We start from the raw sequence: 21,021 nt of genomic DNA, 5'->3' as shown, positions 1-21,021 counted from the left end.
AAGCTATTGGAAGGTTTTACGTTGGTCATTCATCAACAGTCATTTTGGCAATAAGCTAAGTACATAAACTTAGTTATAAATGCATTAGTTATTCCATTTTAGGTGTTTTTAAAGGATTTATTATTCATTTTATAAATGGATTTATTATTCATTTTATAAATTCTGGTTCTTTCCATGTTTGTAAAGGAGGGCCAGGGATATTATTAGATAGCAGATGGGTGGATGAATGAATGGATGGATGGTAGATAATTTGGAGAAATCCAAATCCCACTTTAATATGGGTTAAAGAAGGGCTGCTGTAAGTCTAGAACTACAGGATGCTCCTGAGCTGCTACTCTGCATTGTTTTTTTGTTATACCTTCTTTTATAATCAAGTTTCATCTCAAGGTCTTGAGGGGACAAGTTGGAATTTTTTCCTATAGCTAGCAGAAGTCTGGGCCTTTCCCGCTTATTGAAATCAAAAGCCCATCAATGTCATCTTAACCTGCTTCATTGAATCAAATTTTCTTATTGGCAGCTTCTATCACTCCTGATCTATTCCTCCATGAAAGACAGAAAGATTACTTGGCTGCCAACTCTTCCTATTTGTCCTGCTTACATCAAAGCCTTTACAGTATTATTGATGTAATTTCCAGTAAATTATTCTTATAAGGTTCGTAAATTTAAAGAGAAAATAAGGTTTTGAAAGTAATGAGTATCATACTTAAGTAATTAATTTTAATTCATAACTGGCAGCCAGTATTGTATATAAAAAAGAAAATAAATTAAATTTTCTTTTACCCGAATAATGGAATTCTAAGGGATAAGAAAAGTTTTGGTTTGAGAAAACTTGATAGTGTACTTCAAAAGGCAGCAAACTATGGCCCATGGACCAAATTTGAACCCCCCACAAACCTGTTTTTGTAAATAATGTTTTCGTGGACTACAGCCACACCCATAAGTTCATGGCTTGTTAACGGATGCTTACACACCATTATGACAGTTAAACTTTAAACTTGACAGAAAGAGGCCAACCACCGGTCTACTTGAGTGGAACCCTCACTAGCTAGGAAGAATAGAGCAGGCCGTCCTAGTAATCTCATAAGCACAGGGGAATGTGGCTTTGGGTTTAGCCTGAGGCAATAAGAATGGAAAGATAAGTACAAGAAAACATTAGCAGTTCTTTAATTCAACAAACATATATTGAACTAGAGGCCCAGTGCATGAAAACTCATGCACTGGAGGGGAGGTCCCTCAGCCCAGCCTGCCCCCTTTCACAGTTTGGGAGCCCTCAGGGGCAGGAGGCGACCCGGGGATCAGGGGAAGGTGACGCCCCCATCACACCTCTGCTGCTGCCACTGCCTGCAGCACAAGCTTCAGCTGGCCCTGGTTACCTGAGCCTCAGGCAGCCCTGGGCGCCTGGGCAGCCGCCGCCATCGGAAGCGTGCCTGTGCCTCAGGCTGGCCCTGGGCGGCTGGGGGGCCAAGGGCGGGTCTGGCCACACTGTGTGCCTGCCACCCCCCAACCCCCAGCGAGGTTGAAAGGACTGGGCAACTCTGGCAGGGCTGAGGGGACTGGGCACTGCCATCTTTGTGGGGCATGCCAGTCAATTTGCATATTCCCTCTTTATTAGATAGGATGCTCACTGTCTCTGGAGATTTCATGCTTAGAGGACATAGAGAATGGTTATAATGACACTAATCTAGGTGCCAAGGAGGAGTTGGCTGGGGTTGTCGGTTTTAGAAGGTGTTGGTGGGTGTGATGAAACAGAAAGTTGAGAGAACATTGGACAGACAGAAATGCAGAGCCAGACCATGATGTGAAGGCAAGCCTGGAGAGGCATCAGACTTTTAAAACATATAAATGAAGGGGTAAGGGAGAGAGAGACTGGGCTGTAGGGAACATTTACCACTAGACAGTGGGAGGTAGGAAAATAGTCCTGAATAAAAATGTTTGGAGAGTTGGAGGAGAATTGAGGCCAAAGAAAGTACACCATCCCAAATGCAAGAGGAAGAAAACTAGCCTTTTTTTTTTTTTCATTTCCCTATTTTATTTATTTATTTATTTATTTATTTATTTATTTATTTATTTTTAAATAATTTTTATTGCTTGAAGTATTACATATGTCTCCTTTTTCCCCCCCTTGACATTCCCCCAGCCCCTACCCCCTAGTGTTTTGTGTCCATTGCTTATTCTTATATGCATGCATGTAAGTCCTTCGGTTGATCTCTTAAACCCCCCCCCCCCACCAAAACCTTCCCCAGGCTTCCCACTGTAGTTTGACAGTCTGGAGAACTAGCCTTTAATGAGGACAAGGTCTCAGTATTAATTTTAAAAATTTGATCTAATATTCAGTAATCATGTTGAACTCTCACATTCTAATATTTACCTTTTGATGATAAGATCTGCAAAGGAGTAACAGCTTTGTCACTTCTCTTCCCAATCCTATATCTTTTACCTCTTTTCCCGTCTTACAACTAGGCTCTTTAGTCCCATGTTAAACAGAGGTGCTGATCGTGCCATCCTTGGCTTGTACCAGGTGTTAAAGGGAACGCTTTTGTGGTTTCTTCAATAAAGAGAGTGCTTACTGTACATCTTTATTTATCCATTTAAGGAATTCCTCCTGTGTCCTAATTCTCTGATTTTTAAAAATCGGATACAGATGGTATACCTTCACAGATCTTTTTCTGAGTCTGTGAACTTATCATGTGATTTCTTTCCATTCAACCATCAATGTAGTGAATTGTAATGTTAGCTTTTCTCACATTTAACCACCCTTGCATTCCCTGGGTAAATGTTACATGATCACAGTTTATTATTTTTAAATGCCCTCCTGGAATCAGTTGGGCAGTATTTAATTGAGGTGTATAATTTATATTCATGAGTGAAAATGAACTCATGTGTTATTTTTTTTGTACTATCACTATTTATTTGGAAGCAGGTACATTAATTAGCTTCATTAAATGATTTGGGCATTTTTTCCCTCTTTTTCTAATGCCACGGATAGACAAATAGGGGCTATCTTTTCTTAAAACTCAAATTCTCTATAAAACTGTCTAGGCCTGGGATTATCTTTTTAATTTTTTTCTTGGTTATTGAACTCTATTTTCTAGGTCAGGATGTTGCCACTTTGGGCCAAAATTTATCCATTTTGACAAGGTTTTCGAAACATGAAATTGTTTCAACTTACGGAATTGTATACATTATCCTTTTATTTAATTTTTTTGTTTAAGTCTATTTTCATTTTAAATTTTATTTTCAGTACCTCTTTTTTTTTTTTAACATGGTCACATTTGCCAGAAGTTTGTCTACATTATGGTTTTTCTTCAAAGAAAAAGTTTTTGCTTTCAATGGTTTTTTGTTTTTGTTTTTTGTATTTTCATTCTTTATTCTTCCCTTTATTATTTTCTTCCTTGGGTTTATTCTGTTACTTTTCTTTTAATACTTATCTCATTTGCATTGGTCTTTCTTTGCTTTCCAATAAGTATATTTAAAGCTGTCAGTTTCTTAGTATCATTTAATTCTGCAAATTTTTTATATGAAATGCTTTGTTTTTGATCTCTCAGCATATCATAATTTCCTTCATAATGTTCATGATTTAAAGACCAAAGTTATTTTATAGTACTTTTGTCTGTTTCTAATCCATCCAGTATGGTTAGACTTAGACAAGACTTTTTTCAAGTCATACTTATGCTTCAGGATTCTAAATTTTATTTATTTTGAAAATGTTCTACATATGTTGGGAAAGACGGTACTCACTGTTGAATGAAAATTTTTCTATATGAACTTATTCATTTGAGTTTATTGTTTTACTCAAGTCTTTCATAACTTCGCTCAGCTACCCGTTTCTGAAAACGTGTTGACTTACCTGTTTCCCTCTTTAGTTTCACCAGTTACTGCTTTTAATAATTTTAAGCTGTATGCTCTGTGGTATATAGGTTCATGATCATTATGTTTTATGGATAAATTATTCATTTTATCAGGATGATGTGTTTTTTTCTCGATTAAAACTGCATTAAAAGCCAAGTGACTTCTCTCCCCCTTCATGTTTGCTGTTATTTTCCATCCCTTTCTTTTCACTCTTTCCCTGTCCTTTTCTAGTGAGTGAATCCCATGTAGAAGACATGGCCAGGGATGTTTTTCCTTTTTTAATCTAGAGAGTCTCTTTTGATTGGTGAACCTATTTGTGTTTCTTGTAACTACTATTGTATTTGGGACTTATTTTTGCCTTCTTATTTGATTTTTTATTTCATTTTTTTTTCCCATCCTTCCTTGCCTCCTTTTGCAGGGCTAAATTTTTTTCTACAATTTGAACATACATATTTTATTTTTATTCTTCTGCGTTGTTCATTTTTCCTACAAGTATCTAAAGACAGATCACGAGAATTCTCGTGTTTTCTGCTCTCAGGCTGTGGCCAATCACGAGAATTCTTTAAAAATATATTAGCGCGTAAGAGCATGTAATAAATAACTTCAAAATGCAATGGGTATTTAATTTTAAAGCGTGCCTTTAACATTCATGTAAAACGTTTTTTATACTTGTTCAATAGAAACTTATCTGGCCACTGGGTAAAGCTAGCAATAAAACTACTGGTCCGCAATGTGTCAAGCTTAGCAATATCTATATCTTTCCCTCCAGAGCCACACCTTCCTCTTATCTCCCATCTTTTTCCTCTTCCTTCCTCCCCGCTACCCCCACCCACCATGTTGATACTGTCCAGAATTTTAGTTCTGGGTTATTTAGAATATACTTAGGGTGGTTAATATATTGCTTGTTGAGACAGCAGTGAACTTTATTGAGGTGGGGGTTTTAGTTTGTTTTTCAAATTTCCCGTATGTCTCATAATCCTCCTAGATTTACTCCTCTTTCAGAAATATTTGAGGAATATTTACTGAGGGGTCTTAAAATGGTAAACCTCATGAGGCCTTGAAGTTTTTAATTTTTCTCACATTTATAAATGATAGCTTCATAGATATAAAATGAAAGGAAAGGAATGTTGAGCCTATAAAGCTTTGAAAATATTACTTTGTTTTCCGCTTGTACCCTTGTTGCAGTTGAGAACTGTGAAGCCCTTCAGAATTGTGTTCCTTTGAGGGATCTGCTTTTAGAATTTTAATTTATCTTCAATGTTCTTAAAGGTTACTGTACTATATCTTACATGTGTGCTTTTCCTGTCTATAAGTGTAACATAACACTCTACGATCTTCCAATTTCCTTTATGTAGAAAAATTCTTAATCATTTTATAAATTCTTCCTGATGGAACTTCAAGTATATAGATAGTAACACTTTTATGTTTCCATCTCTCTTTCCTTTTATATTTCCCATCTTCTTCTTGAAGCCTCCTGAAAAAAATTCCTCTTGATCCCCCAGCTCATGAATTCCTTCTTTGGCTGTATCCATACTGCACTGCAACGTATGTGCTGAGGTTTTTATTTCAACAAGTATATTTTTACGCACAGTATTTCCAAATATTTTTCTTGATACTTAGTCATTTTTATTTTACTTACTTGTTTTTATTTTATTTGTGTGTGGGCTTTTGTCATGCATAGTCTCCTCTTCTGTGTACTAATTTGCCACGTGGGGTGGGTTTGTGGCTTGTTGTGTTCAGTAGGTGGTGTGTTCCTCTGGGGTCCTATGCTGTTTCCCTGTGAGCTCTCACTGCTTGCCCCCCAGGAAAGCCCTCTGCTCCAGGATTTGTCTCCCTGACTTGTTTCCCACCGGTTAGCCTTGGAGTGTGAGAGACAAGCCAGGGCTTTAGGTCTGCCTGCACCGTCTGTGAACACTCATCCTCCATCCTGGCGTTTTCTTCCTCGCAGTGTGTGGGAGCAGCCACAGTCTGCCAACAGTAGCATAGACGAGCGAGAAGGGGACAAGGTGTTCTTTTCCCAGCCTCTACTCTCCCACCATGCCCAGGCCTCTGTGGCTCTTGCCATTCTGTCCCTATTCCAGGACCCATGGTTTCCCCAAGAATTTATTCTAGTTTTTTACTCTCTCAAAATTTGTCACTTTCTCTTATATCTAAGCTGTCCCTCCATTTAGATTCTAAAAGGGAGCCAGCAGCTCACTGTCTTTGTCTTGTCAGGAAGCATAGTGGAGTTTTTGTTTTGTTTTAAAATAATATTGCCTTATATTTCTTATTGGAACATTATCTTTAGTGTAGTAATTTTGGAAAACTTAGCAACCTCAGAGAAAAAATAAAAATTGTAATCATCTTAATACAAAGAGATAACTATTCACAGCCTGCTTTTCTGCTCTTTCTGATTTAACTATTTAATGAATTTTTTTTAGGTTATTAGTATTCCACCACAGGATGTTTGATATTTGCCTGGTGGTCCATCATATGGGCATACAATAAAATGTTTAACTTTTATCACTGTTGGACATTTTAAGTTTCTCTTTTAATTTTTTTTCACTGAAAAATACCTATACCAAACAGATGTTCAGGGTGCCCAGAAACAGGGTATAGGACATTGTTTAGAAACAATAATACTAATAGAACAAAACAAACAGTAACCGTTGGCTAGATCCCATAAGTGCATTAGCTAAAGCACTTTTGGTTATTAGAGCCAACGCCTTTTTGGCCTTAGAAATCAAATTAATGGATTTGCTTGTGGGTTATGAACCTATATTTGAACACCAGTTTTTCTCTTATAATGGTTTGAAAAGGCAACTTAACACTCATTATTTTAATAGCTTCCTGGCCATTTTGCCTGACTTCCCAGCAGGACTTGAGTTTTAGGTGTGCAAATCACCAGCGTAATAGGGCAAAAGCTACAAATACCTGGAGTGGGGAGCTACGGAATTCCTGGTTGGTGTTAGAAACTGACCTAGCCCAGGACCCTGATACAAGGCTAAGGCTTGAAGCATGGAAAATTGTAGTGTGTGACATATTTTGTTGGTGGTGTTGCCCTTGGTAGCGTTTTGGTGTGTTTATGGTGTTGATCTTTTTCTGTCCTTCTGACCTCGAAAGGGGCCTGAAAGGGCATTCATCCCACCACGTCAGCCCTCCTGGCCTTGAGGACTCTCCCCGCCTTGGTCTCTAGACTGGAACACATTTGAGAGACGAAGCTCAGCCAATCACGAGGCTGTTTCTTTTTTCTCTCATCAAAGGAGGATAGGTCAGAATAAACCCATTTGCTCTCCCTCCCCTCAACACTTGCAGCTTGCCAACACTGGACGTACTATTGTGTCCTTATTCTTTTAAATCATTGCATCTCTTAAATTTCCCTTTGACTATGTCTCTGACATTTTGGAGGCATCTTAAAGTCTTGGTTTCTCCGTTGTCCTATGTGTCTGACCCATTCCCAAATGTTGGTTTTTTTAGTGTCGTGTAGATCTGCTGCTTCCATTTCACCTGCCATGAGATTACAGTGCTTTTCCCTTTATGTCTGAGCTGCTGTGGGGGTTTTCAGCATGACCTCTCTCTAGTTGGTCTCACCCTCCTCCTTTGGGTGTCCTATCCAATAAAGAGGGAATATGCTAATTGACTGTCACGCCCTAAAGATGGTGACGCCCACAGCCAATAAGGAAGGAATATGCTAGTTGACTGCCATGCCCTCAAAGATGGCAGTGCCCACAGCCACAAGATGGTCGCATCCAGTCCCCTCAACCCTGCAGGGGCGGCAGGCGCACGGCAAAGCCGGGCCCGCCCCCATGCTGGCCCAGCCGCTCTACGCACCTGCCTCCGGAGACCCCCAGTTCCCTCAGCCCCCCAGCCACCCAGGGCCGCCCGAGGCTCAGGTACCAGGGCCAGCCGAGGCTTGTGCTGCCGGCAGTGGCAGCAGCAGAGGTGTGATGGGGCGTCGCCTTCCCCTGATTGCTGTGTCACCTCCCGCCCCTGAGGGCTCCTGGACTGAGAGGAGGCAGGCCGGACTGAGGGACCTCCCCCTACAGTGCATGAATTTTCATGCACCGGGCCTCTAGTTATCTATAATTATTATAACCAAATGTCTTCTCGTGCTTCAGACTATTGACTCCTTATTGCCCACCTACCAGTCTTCCTGATGTTGACCTTTTTGGCCCTTGACCAATTATACTGTCTCTTTTTTTACTAATCTCTTTCCTCAGCCCCAGAGTAGACTTTCCATTCCAGGCAAGTCAGGTCATTTGGCATCTCCAGGTTTCCCTCCCCAGCCCTCCTTACCTTCCTGACTTCCCGTGTAGCATTTCCCAAGATGCAATGCCCTTGCCTTGCCTGTCAGACTGTGTGCTTTTTTCATGGGCTCATTTATTCAACAAATGTTAATTTAGTATTCGCTGTGTGCCTGGCATTTTGCTAGGCAATGGAGATACACAGTCCTTCCCCTCAGCTTCATAGTCCTTTGGGGATGCAGACAGGTAAATAGGCAGTTACGATCCAGTGTGATTGGTGCTGGGATAGGAAGAGTTGGAGGCCATGGGGCATGGGTAGGAAGGACATCTTGGTGTGGGGGCGGGAAGGGGTGTCACGGGGAGGTTCCAGAGGCAGCGACCTGGGCTGTCTTAAGTTCCTTGGTGAAAGAAGGAAGGAAACCTAGAACCAAACTCCATCTGCCCAAAAGCATACACAAGCAACCTCCCTGGCCGGGTAGCTCTCTGGTCCGCATTCCTCCTAGCATTCATATACTCAATGCTAGCTCTTGATATTTGCATTATTCTTCTATGGCTTTTTGAAAAATCCTCTTTTCTGATTATACATACATGTTTTCTCTTCAACTTAACTGTAAGCTTCTAGGACCAAAAGACTGGGTCTTCTTTTTCTCGTGTCCTGTGCAAGCGTTCAGTAAAAATTACCCAGCAGAGGACCGACATGATAGCCACAAGCATCCGTGGGCTTAGGGTTTTTCAAAACTTTATTCTACAAGATCGATTGTAATTGTCAACTTATTAGGTGTTTTCATTTGAGTCTTGTACACAGTGGAATTTTCTGTTCCTGTGCATTTGAACAAAATGCTCCCATTTGAAGTGCTCAGTGCATGGCTATTGGTAGCAGCCAGTGTATACATTTGCCCTCGGTGGGACCTGGCGATGGTGGTGGGGTCAGCCTGTTTGGAGAGGGCCACTAACAGCCTTGTCAGCCTCCTTCCTCACAGTAGCACTGGCCGTCAGCAAGAAACGTCTCCAAGTTATAGAGCTAAATAAGGAGCATGTTCGTGTAGTCCCAGCTTCCGCATCTGGCCTGACATGGAGTATTTCATAACTTCCAGCTCGGTGGGATTCAAGTTGTAGAACTGCTTTTTGGTTTTTTTGTTTGTTTGTTTGTTTGTTTGTTTGTTTGTTTGTTTTAAGTTACAACTGAGATGTGTGATGATTTTTTGTTTTCTTTTTCCCATCACCATTTATCCCCTCTATGCTCTTTTCCACCTCCACCCTCCTCCCCGCCCAGTCACCACACTGTTGTCCATGAGGTCTCTCTTTTTTTTCCTTCTTTGCTCAACCTTCCCCCACCAAGCACCCACCACCACCACCAGAGCTGTCTGCCTAATTTCTTTCTATGAGTCTGTCTCTACAGCTCAGTTGGTTAGAGCACCATCACTTTATACAAGTGCTTTTGTTTATTTTTTTATTATGGGCATTTAATTTTCAAAGGAAGGCATTGCCGATGGCTGAGGTTCAGAGATAATGGTTTCAGGGCCAGAATTTGTTCTTCCTTATATGTTTTCATTTAGAACATATGGTGGTTCTTAACTTTTTGGGGTCATGGCCCATAAGACAATCCAATTAACTCCACAGAGAAATGTACATAGGCACAGACAGAATTGTATATACCATTTCAGGGAGTGCTGCACCCTCTGAATTTCCCCATCTCCCGTCAGCCCTGTGGATCACGATTGGCTTGTTCAAATAAGACCCATATAAAATTCTTACCATTTTAAGCTGAAAATACTGCTCAACAAAACTTGGTGCCTTTTGTCACCGTTCCGGTTTCCTTGTGTTTGATGCATGATAGTTAACATTCCCAGGCTCACTACACATGTGCTACTAAACCACTGGACTCCACTCCACCTTCCTTCTCTAGAAGCAGTGGGCACATTTGTATTTGTTGGAGAGGCACAGATAGGCAGAGCAGGTCTTCCCAAGCAGCAGAAAAGCTCTTAGACACATTAGTGTAACCTGCAAATAGGAATTAGAAGCTATTCAGTATAATTGTCATAACTGTAGTTTTTCTATATTCTTATTAAAGAAATGTTTTTCAGGTTGTAAAGCAGCTTATATAACAACAGTTATGTTATTTAAAAAAATAATGAAGCCCATATACCTATGCTTATATAAAATGCTAAAGGGAAATACATCAGAAGGCACATGTACTCAGAGATAACAGTGCAGGTGGTGGGTCTTTGCTGTACTACAATTTGGAATTTTATTTTTTTACTAGAGGCCTGGTGCATGAAATCACCCCCAACTGCCCTCCCCTGACAGCCTGGTCGCCCTTAACTGCCCTCCCCTGTAGGCCTGGTCCCCCCCCAACTGCCCTCCCTCTCCTGCAGGCCCGGTCGCCGCCAACTGCCCTCCCCTGCTGGCCATCTAGTGGCTGTGGGCACTTCCATCTTTGAGGGAGGGGCAGTCAAAAAGGATGTCCCTCAGCCCAGCCTGCCCACAGAGATTGGGCCTAAACTGGCAATCAGACATCCCTCTCACAATCCGGGACTGCTGGCTCCCAACTGCTCACCTGCCTGCCTGATTGCCCCCAACTGACCTCCCTCCCCTTCAGGCCTGGTCACCCCTAACTGCCCTCCCCTGCAGGCCCAGTCGCCCCAAACTTCCCTCCCCTGCAGGCCTAATCGCCCACAACTGCCCTCCCTTGCTGGCCATCTAGTGGCTGTGGGCGCTGCCATCTTTAAGGGCGGGGCAGTCAATTAGCATTTTCCCTCCTTACTGGCTGTGGGCGCTGCAGTCTTTGCAACAGCATGAGGGTCAATTAGTATATTCCCTCTTTATTAGATAGGATTGGGAAATCTGGGTGGAACAGGGAAGGGAGGGATGAGGCCTCTTAGTAATCTGTGTTTCTGGCTTTTTTTCTGCTAACATTCCGATGAGTATGTTATTTGAAACCGAGGAAAAGATGTGTTACAAATGAAAACACTTAGGAGCTCTCCAGGAGCTCAGTCATGGAATCATTTTTGTTGCCAGTTTGAATCCTGATGTAATTAGGGAAAACAATAAAAAATTCAAATTGTGCCAGGTGAAAATAAAAATACAACAGCCTGCCCTGGCTCAGTTTGTTGGGCATCAGCCCATGCACCAAGAGGTCATTGGTTCGATTCCTAGTCAGGGCACATGCCTGGTACGGGGTGTGCAGGAGGCAGCAGATCCATGTTTCGCTCTCACATCAATGTTTCTCTTTCTCTCCCTCTCCCTTCTTCTCTCTAAAAATCAATAAAAATATATTTTTAAAAAACATCCTGAGGATCACATAACAGTGCACCATTAGACTTCATAGTTCACAAGAATATCATGAATATTATCATGAGACTCTCAGAAATCAGTGAAGGGAGATGGGCGAAGAAATATGCCCATTTTACAAGAAACCCAGCTCCAAGCCTTGGCTGAGGCCATGTGGCCAGTAATGGTATTGGAAGGAAGTCACGTTTCTAATTCCTAATCCATGTTCTTCCTGGTCCCTCTGCCACTGAGACTTGGGGAAAATCACCTCGACTCCTGGAGTCCCAACTTCCGCTTTTTCATAAAAGCATTGATTCCAGGTGCTCGCAGAGTTGCTTTAAGAATCACATTACACAGTCTAGTCGTTCTCAAGGCGTGATCCCCACACCAGCCCAGGAGCACCTCCGGGAGCTGGTTAGCAGTGCACATCCTCTGGCCCATCAGACCTGCATCAGAAGCCCTGGGGCCCACACTCCCTGGTTCAGCCAACTCTGCAGGTGATTCTGATGCAACTCAAGTTTGAGAAACCCCCCCCCCCCATGGTAAATGTGAGATCATATTGTGAAAGGAGCAAAAAACGTTATAGAAATCTGCTGTTTTCCATTGAAATAACATTTATATAGAGTGAAACCCTAAGATCTTACATGTACAACGCTGTGAACTTTGATATCATGTGCTCAGCACCCCAAAGAGTTCCTCACACCTCCTCCATCCCCCATCAGTCCCCACACCCCATGGGCAACCACGGTTTAGTGACAGACTTCCTCAGGGGAAGTAAGAGGTGATGAGTTGGACATAGAGCAATGTGATATTCTCTTTTGCCTTTATATTTGTGGGTAACATCCCTTTTTAAATTACTAAGCATGGCTCTCTGATTTTTCAGCCCATGGACCAGGCATCTCTCAAAAACAGCGATGTTCTCGTCCTGACAGGCCTCACCCAGATTCCCACTGCCAACCCGGACGGCATGGTGGGCGAGTTCTTCAGCAACCTGGGTATGTGCACCCCCCGCTGACTCGTGAAGTTTGTGTTTCAGTACCTACCTCTGCAGTGTTTTGCCCCTTCCTTCCTATTTACGCCGCAGGTGCCCCCTTTTAAGACCTTTCCCCGTTTTCTCTCACCCTTTTTGCTCATCCTGCAAAACCAGTAGTCGACAAAAGCACTTCTTAACCCTTTGAGTGCCAACCAATATCCTAGGAACTATGCTAAAATTGCCAAGGCTTTTTTGCTGATTTTACAGCAATTTAGGAAAAAAATTATGATAGCGCTCCCCGGCACTCTAGGGGTTAAGCAGCTTCAATCTGAAGGTGCAGTAAAAATAGTTGTTATAATGGTACCTTCGAATTTTGAGCATGCTATGCAACAGGTACTCAGCATTCTCTCACTTGTTCATATAGAAAATTCTTATTTAATCTTGTTGCTTCGGGTGGGATTCGGTGTTGGAGCAGGGGTCCTTACAGTCAAAGGTTGGACAGCAGGTCCTCAAGGAATGTCGTTTGTTTCAGCAGCATTTCATTGTAGGTTGTGGAGATGCCGTAGGAACCTAACTGTTGTTTTTATCAATGAGCCTGTGGTAAAATTGGCTTCATATGCATTGCTCCTCTTAACCCCTAGAGTGCCGGGGAGCTCGGTCGTGCTCCTCCTGCAGTGTCACTATTAGATGCTAGTAGTTCACTCTTTATTGACAGATGGCACCTAAGTGCAGATTACTTATGATGCCAAATGTTTGTAGTTCTAAAATTGACCACTGGCATTTACCTGCCTAATTTTTTACAGGTAATATGATTTTATGAAGTTTACTCAGTTTTTGTAGCCCTAAAGCTTCAAAATGGCGTCCAGTTCTAAGTCTGCTTTTATTAGTGATGATGATATTGCTAAATATGTCACTTCTTGTTGTGAAGATGACGATTTTGTGGAAGATATTGGAGAAGGGTGTCCCTCTATTTTAACATTATATGTTTTCAAATTTTTTTTACTAGTATTTTATAATACAACTAGAGGCCCGGTGCACAAAAATTTGTGCATTGGCCGGGGGGGGGTGGTCCCTCAGCCCAGCCTGTGCCCTCTCACAGTCTGGGACCCCTCGGGGGATGACCACCTGCTGGCTTGGGCCTGCTCCCCGGGGGGTTGGGCCTAAGCTGGCAATCAGACATCCCTCTGGCAGTCCGGCAGCCCTCAGGGGATGTCCGCTTGCCAGCAGGGAGCAGATCTAAGCTGCAGTCAGACATCCTTAGCGCTGCTGAGGAGGCAGGAGAGGCTCCCACCACCACTGCTGTACTGGCAGCCATCAGCCTGGCTTGTGGCTGAGCAGAGCTCCCCGATGTGGGAGCGCACTGACCACCAGAGGGCAGCTCCTGCATTGAGCGTCTGCCCCCTGGTGGTCAGTGTGTGTCATATTGACCAGTCATTCCCAGTCGTTCTATTGTTAGGGTCAGTTTGCATATTACCCTTTTACTATATAGGATAGAGGCCTGGTGCACGGGCGGGGGCCGGCTGGTTTGCCCTGAAAGGTGTCCCGGATCAGGGTGGGAGTCCCACTTGGGTGCCTGGCCAGCCTGGGTGAGGAGCTGATGGCTGTTTGCAGCTGGTCACACCCCCTTCAGGGTGGGGGTCCCCACTGGGGTGCCTGGCCAGCCTGGGTGAGGAGCTGATGGCTGTTTGCAGCTGGCCACACCCCCTTCAGGCTGGGGGCCCCCACTGGGGTGCCTGGCCAGTCTGGGTGAGGGGCTGAGGGCTGTTTTCAGGCTGGCCGGCAACTGAAGCTCCCAGCCTCTCCTTTTTTTCTTTCTTTTTTTTATTCTGGGATTTATTTACCTTCTATAATTGAAACTTTGTTGCCATCCTGCTCACTCCAGCTGTGAGGCCACGGCCTGCTGAAAGCAGGTATCTGGGGTTTGTTTAGCTTCTATAATTGAAACTTTGTTGCTTTCGGAGCTCAGAGCCGGGCCACAGCAGGCAGGCAACCTTGGCTTCCTCCATCACTGAAGCAAGCAAGCCTCCTGCTCGCTTCAGTTGCGTGGCTGCCGGCCGCCATCTTGGTTGGCGGTTAATTTGCATATAGTCGCTCTGATTAGCCAATGGGAAGCGTAGCGAAGGTATGGTCAATTACCCTTTTGTCTTTTATTAGCTAGGATCAGCAAACAATATATGTCAAAGATGAAAACAAATGTAATAAAGGTTTCCTTAAGTTTTTGAATATGTCACTTCATTTACTTGCGATTCATAATTTTTTTCCTAAACTGCTGTCAAATCATCAAAAATGCCTTGGCAATTTTAGCATAGTTCCCAGGATATTGGTTGGCACTCAAAGGGTTAAAGTCACAGCACCTACCAACAACATTAAGTGAGGACTTACTGTACATGGACTTTAAATTCACAACAGTGACACCACTGAACAGGTGTATGTTTTCTTATGAATATTTGGTGGTGGTATTTTTTTATTTGGGGGGAGAAGACTAAATTGAGAGACTTGGGGTCTTTGCTACCTGGAAGAAATTTATTTTCCTTTGGATATAATTGTCAATAAAATCAAGAAGTCCTGCCTTTCTTTTAGAAAAGTGCCGGTTGGCTAATGTCTTAGTCAGCTCTGGCTACTGTAACAAAATACCATAGACTGGGAGGCTTAACAAGAGATGTTTACCTCTCTGTTCAGGGGGCTGGGAAGGCTGTGAGTAGGTTGCCAGCGTGTGAGGTCCTGGTGAGGACCCTCCTAGCAGAGGCCACCTTCTTGCTGTGTCTATAGCAGAGAGGGGCAGCTCTGGTGTCTCTTCCTCTTATAAGGGCACGAATCCCCTCCTGGGGGCTCCACCCTCATCTAACCCTAATGACCTCCCAAAGCCCTGCCCATAAACCACCACAAGGCAAGTCAGGGCTTCAGTGTGTGGACTTGGGGGGACGCTAACATTCCCACAGAAGTAGGAAAATGAAACAAATCCATATACTGTATACACGTTCCATTCTACTTTTATAAAGCTGTTCTTTTGATACTACCATTTTCCTCCTGGCTTCAACTTCCACAGCGCTGACCGTCCGGAACGGAGGAAACGTGTTGGTCCCCTGCTACCCGTCGGGGGTGATCTACGACCTCCTGGAGTGCCTGTACCAGTACATCGACTCGGCCGGCCTCTCCAGCATCCCCTTCTACTTCATCTCCCCCGTGGCTAACAGCTCCCTCGAGTTTTCCCAGATCTTTGCTGAGTGGTATGTCTGTGTTCTCTCTGAGTTCTACTTTGAGGCAGCACAGTCAAGCAGTAAGAACAGAAATGATCCCACTTCTTCCCACGGTCCTGGGAGACTTTCATTCTGTGGCGTTCCCGTACTGGGATGCGAAGCTGTGCTAATGAAGGCCAAGTCTGTCACAGGGCTAACTGCTGGAGAGTAGCTGGGAAGGGAGGGAGGACCAAAGATAAAGACGTAACTTAGCCAGCACTTTCCAGACTAGCAACAGAAATGCTACCATTTATCTTCTCACATGCTGTCTTCTGCCTGCTGTTACAAAGTAAAATTGCATCCTAGACGCGAAAAGGATGTTAAAGCCCACGCTCATGTTGTCTACACTTCTAATGCCAAATCTGAAAGAAAACTCTATATCTTCATTTTAATAGCATGACATGTGACAAAATTAAGTTTTATTACAGGACATTGATCAAACGTAGGGAGAGTAAATTACTGAACAGTAAGATGTCCGTGAGCCTTTTTAGGACTCCTTAGATGCCTGTTTGAATCTAACGCACCTTGGCCAAAAGAAGGGCGGGAGGAGGAAACAGGTCAGCTGTCACCCGGCACCCAGTAGTGCCTTAGGGTGGTGTTTCCAAGCATTCAGGGCTGTGCAAACACATACAGAGTGTGTCATCCCTGTGAGTGGTGTGGTGGCCTCCCGGACACACTGTGCTACTAAGTTTCTCATGAAAAAGGAATGTGTGCCTCATCTCTGCCACATCTCATATGCTGCCCCTCAGCTCTTCCTAAGGACTCTCCCCTTTTCGTTGTGGTGGGATCTTTTTCTGTGTGCACACTCAGGCGGCTTCTCCATCCCTGTGCACGTCATTCATGTCTGCCGGGGGATTGAGACACTTACTCCCCAGTTCGAGTTGCCAGTGCAGCTCAGTGGCTGTGACAAGCAGAGAGTTGTGTCTCTGAAAAGGGTATGTCACTCTCCCCTTGATACTGCGCTCAGCCAGTCAACACAGTCCTGGATTGGGTCAGAAGGACATTCGCGGGACAGCTGGTGAAATGTCAGTCAGGTCTGGAACTTGGCTCGTCGTAATGTACTGATGTTAATGTTTTATTTTAACAAATGTATCACGGTTGTGCATGATATTAACATCGGCGGCAGTGGGTGAAGGACATACGAGGAGCTCAACTATCTTTGCAACTTTCCTGTAAATCTAAGATTATTTCAAAATAACAAGGTTACGTCTTAAGAAAAAATGTATTGAAGAATTTTAAAGCTTAAAAAAGTGCTTAAAAGAGTTTTCTGTCCTGAGTGCTCTATAGACACTGGATTTTATTCTGTAGATGCTGAGAGTCACTGCAGGACATTTTTACTTGTACTTATTACTTATTCACTGCTACCACTAGGTGGCACCAATGAGCCTGTGTGCCCAGCTGACTGGCTTATCCGCTTTTCCTCTTTAAGGCTTTGTCACAACAAGCAGACGAAGGTGTATCTCCCAGAACCACCTTTTCCTCATGCAGAGGTAAGAAAATGGTCTGCTGGGATCAGAGACCATTCTTTCACTCAGAAAGAACTTTAGGTGAATGGACATGGATGGAGATAGCAGGCCATTAGACAAAAGTGAAATCCTTACGTAAGCTCATCGCCCTTGTTTCCCATAGGCGATGACAGTGGAGTGTTCTAACTCCAGGTCCATCACTTCCCCTTACTAACACCGTATGACCAGTGCATTCACCCTTCGTAGCCTCCCTCTGTTCCGTTGACTGCACGAGGAATTCTATTCTATTATCTACCAAAATGTTTGCATAGCAGATTTTTTATTGTAAAGTCTTTCCAGTTATGTTAATCATAGATGTGAAGTTTTAATGATGAAAATGATAACATATCAATTTAAAAAATTGGAGGTCAAAAGGCACAAACCTCCAGTTGTAAACAAATGAGTCCCAGGGGTGTCCTGTGCCCACGGTGACCAGAGTTAATGCTGAGAGCTGCTCACAGCAGATCTTACGTCCTCGTCACAAGGGGAAATTGTGACTATACAGCGACAGATGTCAGCTAGACTTACCGTGGTGACCATTTATGATGTACATACAACCAAGTGATGATGTTGCTTGCATACCTGGAAGTAATGTTACTTGTCAATTATACCTCAATTTTTAAAAAACAGGAAAATTTCCCTCCCTCACAGGATGGATGAGTGTTTCTATGCAGCTGTGTGCCCTGTTTTGTTTCAGTTTTTTTTCTTCCACCAAACATTGTATCACCGGCATTTTCCTGTGTGTCTCGTATTATTATTGCAGCCTAATCTGGCGTATCATGTGCACATACTATAATGTTCTTAACCATTTTCTCTACCACACAATAGAATTTCTCCCAATTTTTGTCTTATGTATATGTGTGTGTTTTATGTTTATATATATTATAACATACATAATTTGAAGATGTTTACATTGGCATCAGCACTTTAGGGAACTGGCAGTAGGGTACCCTCCAGAGCACGTGGTAATTCCGGATGGTCAGATGCAGTAGTCCCTGGACAGTTCGGTCCAAGCGACAAAATAAGAGATGAATTTATCTTGGGTCCTGTGCATTGATCAGGAGAACTGCAGGAACTCTAGGTGATGCCTGGAAAGTGACTCAAGTTACGTGCAAAGACGTGCTATTCTTAGAGACCCATTCATCTCCTTGACGTCTCTGGATCCAGTAGACTTATTTGTCTTTTAGACAGCGCTCACCCATTTAACTGGGGCAGGTAACGACCGTGGCCAGCTAGGTTACAGAAAGAACGTCAGTTTTGTTTGCTTGTAACTTGGGAGGAAAGTGGGAGTTGAGGGCTTGCTCCCTACTGTGCATGTCCCATCGGAGCACGTGACACCAATGACAGTTTCCAGACCCCCTTCTGCACGAGGGCTTGCCTCAGGATTAACCCGTGTCATGGTAATTCCATCACCCACTCAACAGCACCTCCGGGCAAAATTCCCTTTGGCTTAGTGGACACCTAGGGTCTCTGACGTCTGGATTTTTGGGATCTGACCTTTCGATGCTGGAGTAGGGAGGTGGGGGCAGGGTCGAGGCAGCAGGCAGTGTCTGCCCAGGGTCCTAAGATGCTGTCTGTGGCTGTGGCTGTACACGGTGTTGCCTTGGGTCGGCCTGACGTTGGGAGGGTATTATCTAGTATTGGGCTGGAAGGGAGACCTTTTTGGTTCCAAATATAAACGTTTGAGGCAAGTTTGGGGCTGTGCACGGCCTGCCTCTGCCTTAGCTCTCTGTGCGATGATGTCACAGCTCCCAGGCTTCCGAGAGCCAGTGTGGCCTTGGTCATTATGAAGCTGCCACAGGAACTGACGCTCCAAAGGAGGTCCGTGTGGGTAAAGAGTGGCTCTTGTGGGAGGTGTGTACTGGTGGCAGAACTGGGTGAAGCACATGTTTTGGGAAGGTGACCTGAGACCGGGGACTTGGGGGCCAGGGCTCGGAGTGTCAGGAAGCTATAAAGCAGGGGGTGGGGAACCTTTTTTCTGCCAAGGGCCGCTTGGATATTTACAACATCATTCGCGGGCCGTACAAAATTACCAACTTAAAAATTAGCCTGCTCGCCCTGACCGGTTTGGCTCAGTGGATAGAGCGTTGGCCTATGGACTGAAGGGTCCCAGGTTCGATTCCGGTCAAGGGCATGTACCTTGGTTAAGGGCATATTCCCAGTAGGGGGTGTGCAGAAGGCAGCTGATCGATGTTTCTCTCTCATCGATGTTTCTAACTCTCTATCCCTCTCCCTTCCTCTCTGTAAAAAATCAATAAAAAAAAAATATATATATATATTTTTTTTTTTTTTTTTTAAATTAGCCTGCTGTATTTGGTTAAACATGTCATTAACTCACCCCAATGCCTTGGCAGGGCCAGACCAAATGATTTTGTGGGCCCTGTGCGGCCCGAGGGCCGGATGCTCCCACCCCCGCTATAAAGGCAGACAGGACTGCATCAGCCGTAACAACCTGAAAAGCTTCCATTGAGTGAAAAAGTTACATTCTAGATTTAAAAAATGTTAATCTTTGGCAAATTATAATGAGATTCACTTGTATTTTTAATTTACTTCTGGCCTCCCTCCCACCCAGACAGGCTAACGTTTTGTATATCGATTCTAGCTCATTCAGACCAACAAGCTGAAGCACTACCCCAGCATCCACGGCGACTTCAGCAACGACTTCAGGCAGCCGTGCGTGGTGTTCACTGGGCACCCTTCCCTCCGGTTTGGGGACGTGGTCCATTTCATGGAGCTCTGGGGGAAGTCCAGTCTCAACACTGTCATATTCACAGGTAAGTCACGCCCTGCCCTTTCGCTGGGACCATCACTGAGCTCACCTACCAAGTAGAGACCCAGGGACAATTTTGTTGTTGCTGTTAATCCTCTCCAGAGGATTTTTTTCCATTGATTTTTAGAGAGAGTGGGAGGGAGGGGGAGAGACAGAGAGAGAGAAACATCTTGTGGAGAGACACATCGATTGGTTGCCTCCCGCACACGCTCCAACCAGGGCCGGGGATGAGCCTACAACCGAGATACATGCTCTTGACCAGAACTGAACCTGGGACCCTTCAGTCTGCAGGCCGACGCTCCATCCGCTGAGCCAGACTGGCTAGGGGGACAATTTTTTTTTAATCTTCCCCCAAGGATATGCTTATTGATTTTAGAGAGAGGGGGTAAGGCGGGGGGAGAGAGAGAACCATCAGCGTGAGAGAGAAACATGGATCAGTTGCCTTCCTAGGAGTTGAACCTGTGACCATTTGGTGTACAGGACGATGTTCCAACTAACTGAGCCACACCAGTCAGGGCCAGAGATAGTTTTTAAAATAAGGCATAAGTATGAACACTCTTTTGTCATAAATATTAAAGGATAAAGAATCCAGGGAAAGAGTCAGGTAAAGCACAAGGTCTTGGTAAGTAACTGTCAAAGCTTTTGCATCCGTGTTTGCAGCTCTTCCCCAGAGACAGATTTCACCGCACTGCTGAGGGGAGGGCTGCGTAAACTGCTTCAAGGGAGTCCTAGTCGCCAGCCTGTTTACCTTTAGGGCTCGTTTCCTGAACTGGATCTTTCTGCTTTGGTGAAAGTTCGCTCCGGCTTGAACTGCAGGTTTTTTTTCTGGAGAATGAACCCCTCAGAGTAAAATAAGTCCATTAATGAGACCAAGTAGAGTTTTTACTTAATTGCTATATTATGTGATCAATTTAAGGCCCTCGGACAGCCTCGACATTTGAACGTCTTACGGGCTGTGCAGTAAAAAACCTTGCTCTGAAGTCATCCAACTTGCTGTCCCCTCGGCCAAGCTGCCTCCGCCCCTGAAGCCTGGCTCCCCTTGTGACCTGGAGCCCGAGGTGGCCCTCTCCTGGGCAGCTGTGTGTTGGGTGGGTCGTGTGAGAAGGCACTTCATGCAGGGCCTGCACACAGAGCTGTTGCTTGGGTGCCGTCTTACAGTTATTTTAAACTTCATGGAGCAGAGGCTACTGTGCCC

At 44.2% G+C, this 21,021-nt stretch overlaps 1 protein-coding gene across 2 annotated transcripts in view; it reads left to right on the top strand.

Annotated features, from left to right (window-relative positions):
* The window catches only part of INTS9 (integrator complex subunit 9), a 104,842-nt gene that overhangs the window by 71,910 nt on the left and 11,911 nt on the right, over nt 1–21,021 (top strand). For both annotated transcript variants that reach the window (XM_059697574.1, XM_059697575.1), the window contains exons 9-12: nt 12,226–12,337; nt 15,362–15,542; nt 16,981–17,041; nt 19,659–19,830. In XM_059697574.1, the coding sequence (XP_059553557.1) occupies nt 12,226–12,337; nt 15,362–15,542; nt 16,981–17,041; nt 19,659–19,830 (526 nt within the window). The remainder of the gene's footprint in view (nt 1–12,225; nt 12,338–15,361; nt 15,543–16,980; nt 17,042–19,658; nt 19,831–21,021) is intronic.

The sequence above is a fragment of the Myotis daubentonii genome, chromosome 5 (assembly GCF_963259705.1).
Source record: "Myotis daubentonii chromosome 5, mMyoDau2.1, whole genome shotgun sequence".
Lineage (NCBI taxonomy): Eukaryota > Metazoa > Chordata > Mammalia > Chiroptera > Vespertilionidae > Myotis > Myotis daubentonii.
Note: the sequence above shows the minus strand (reverse complement) of the source record. Positions and strands in the feature narration are given on the sequence as shown.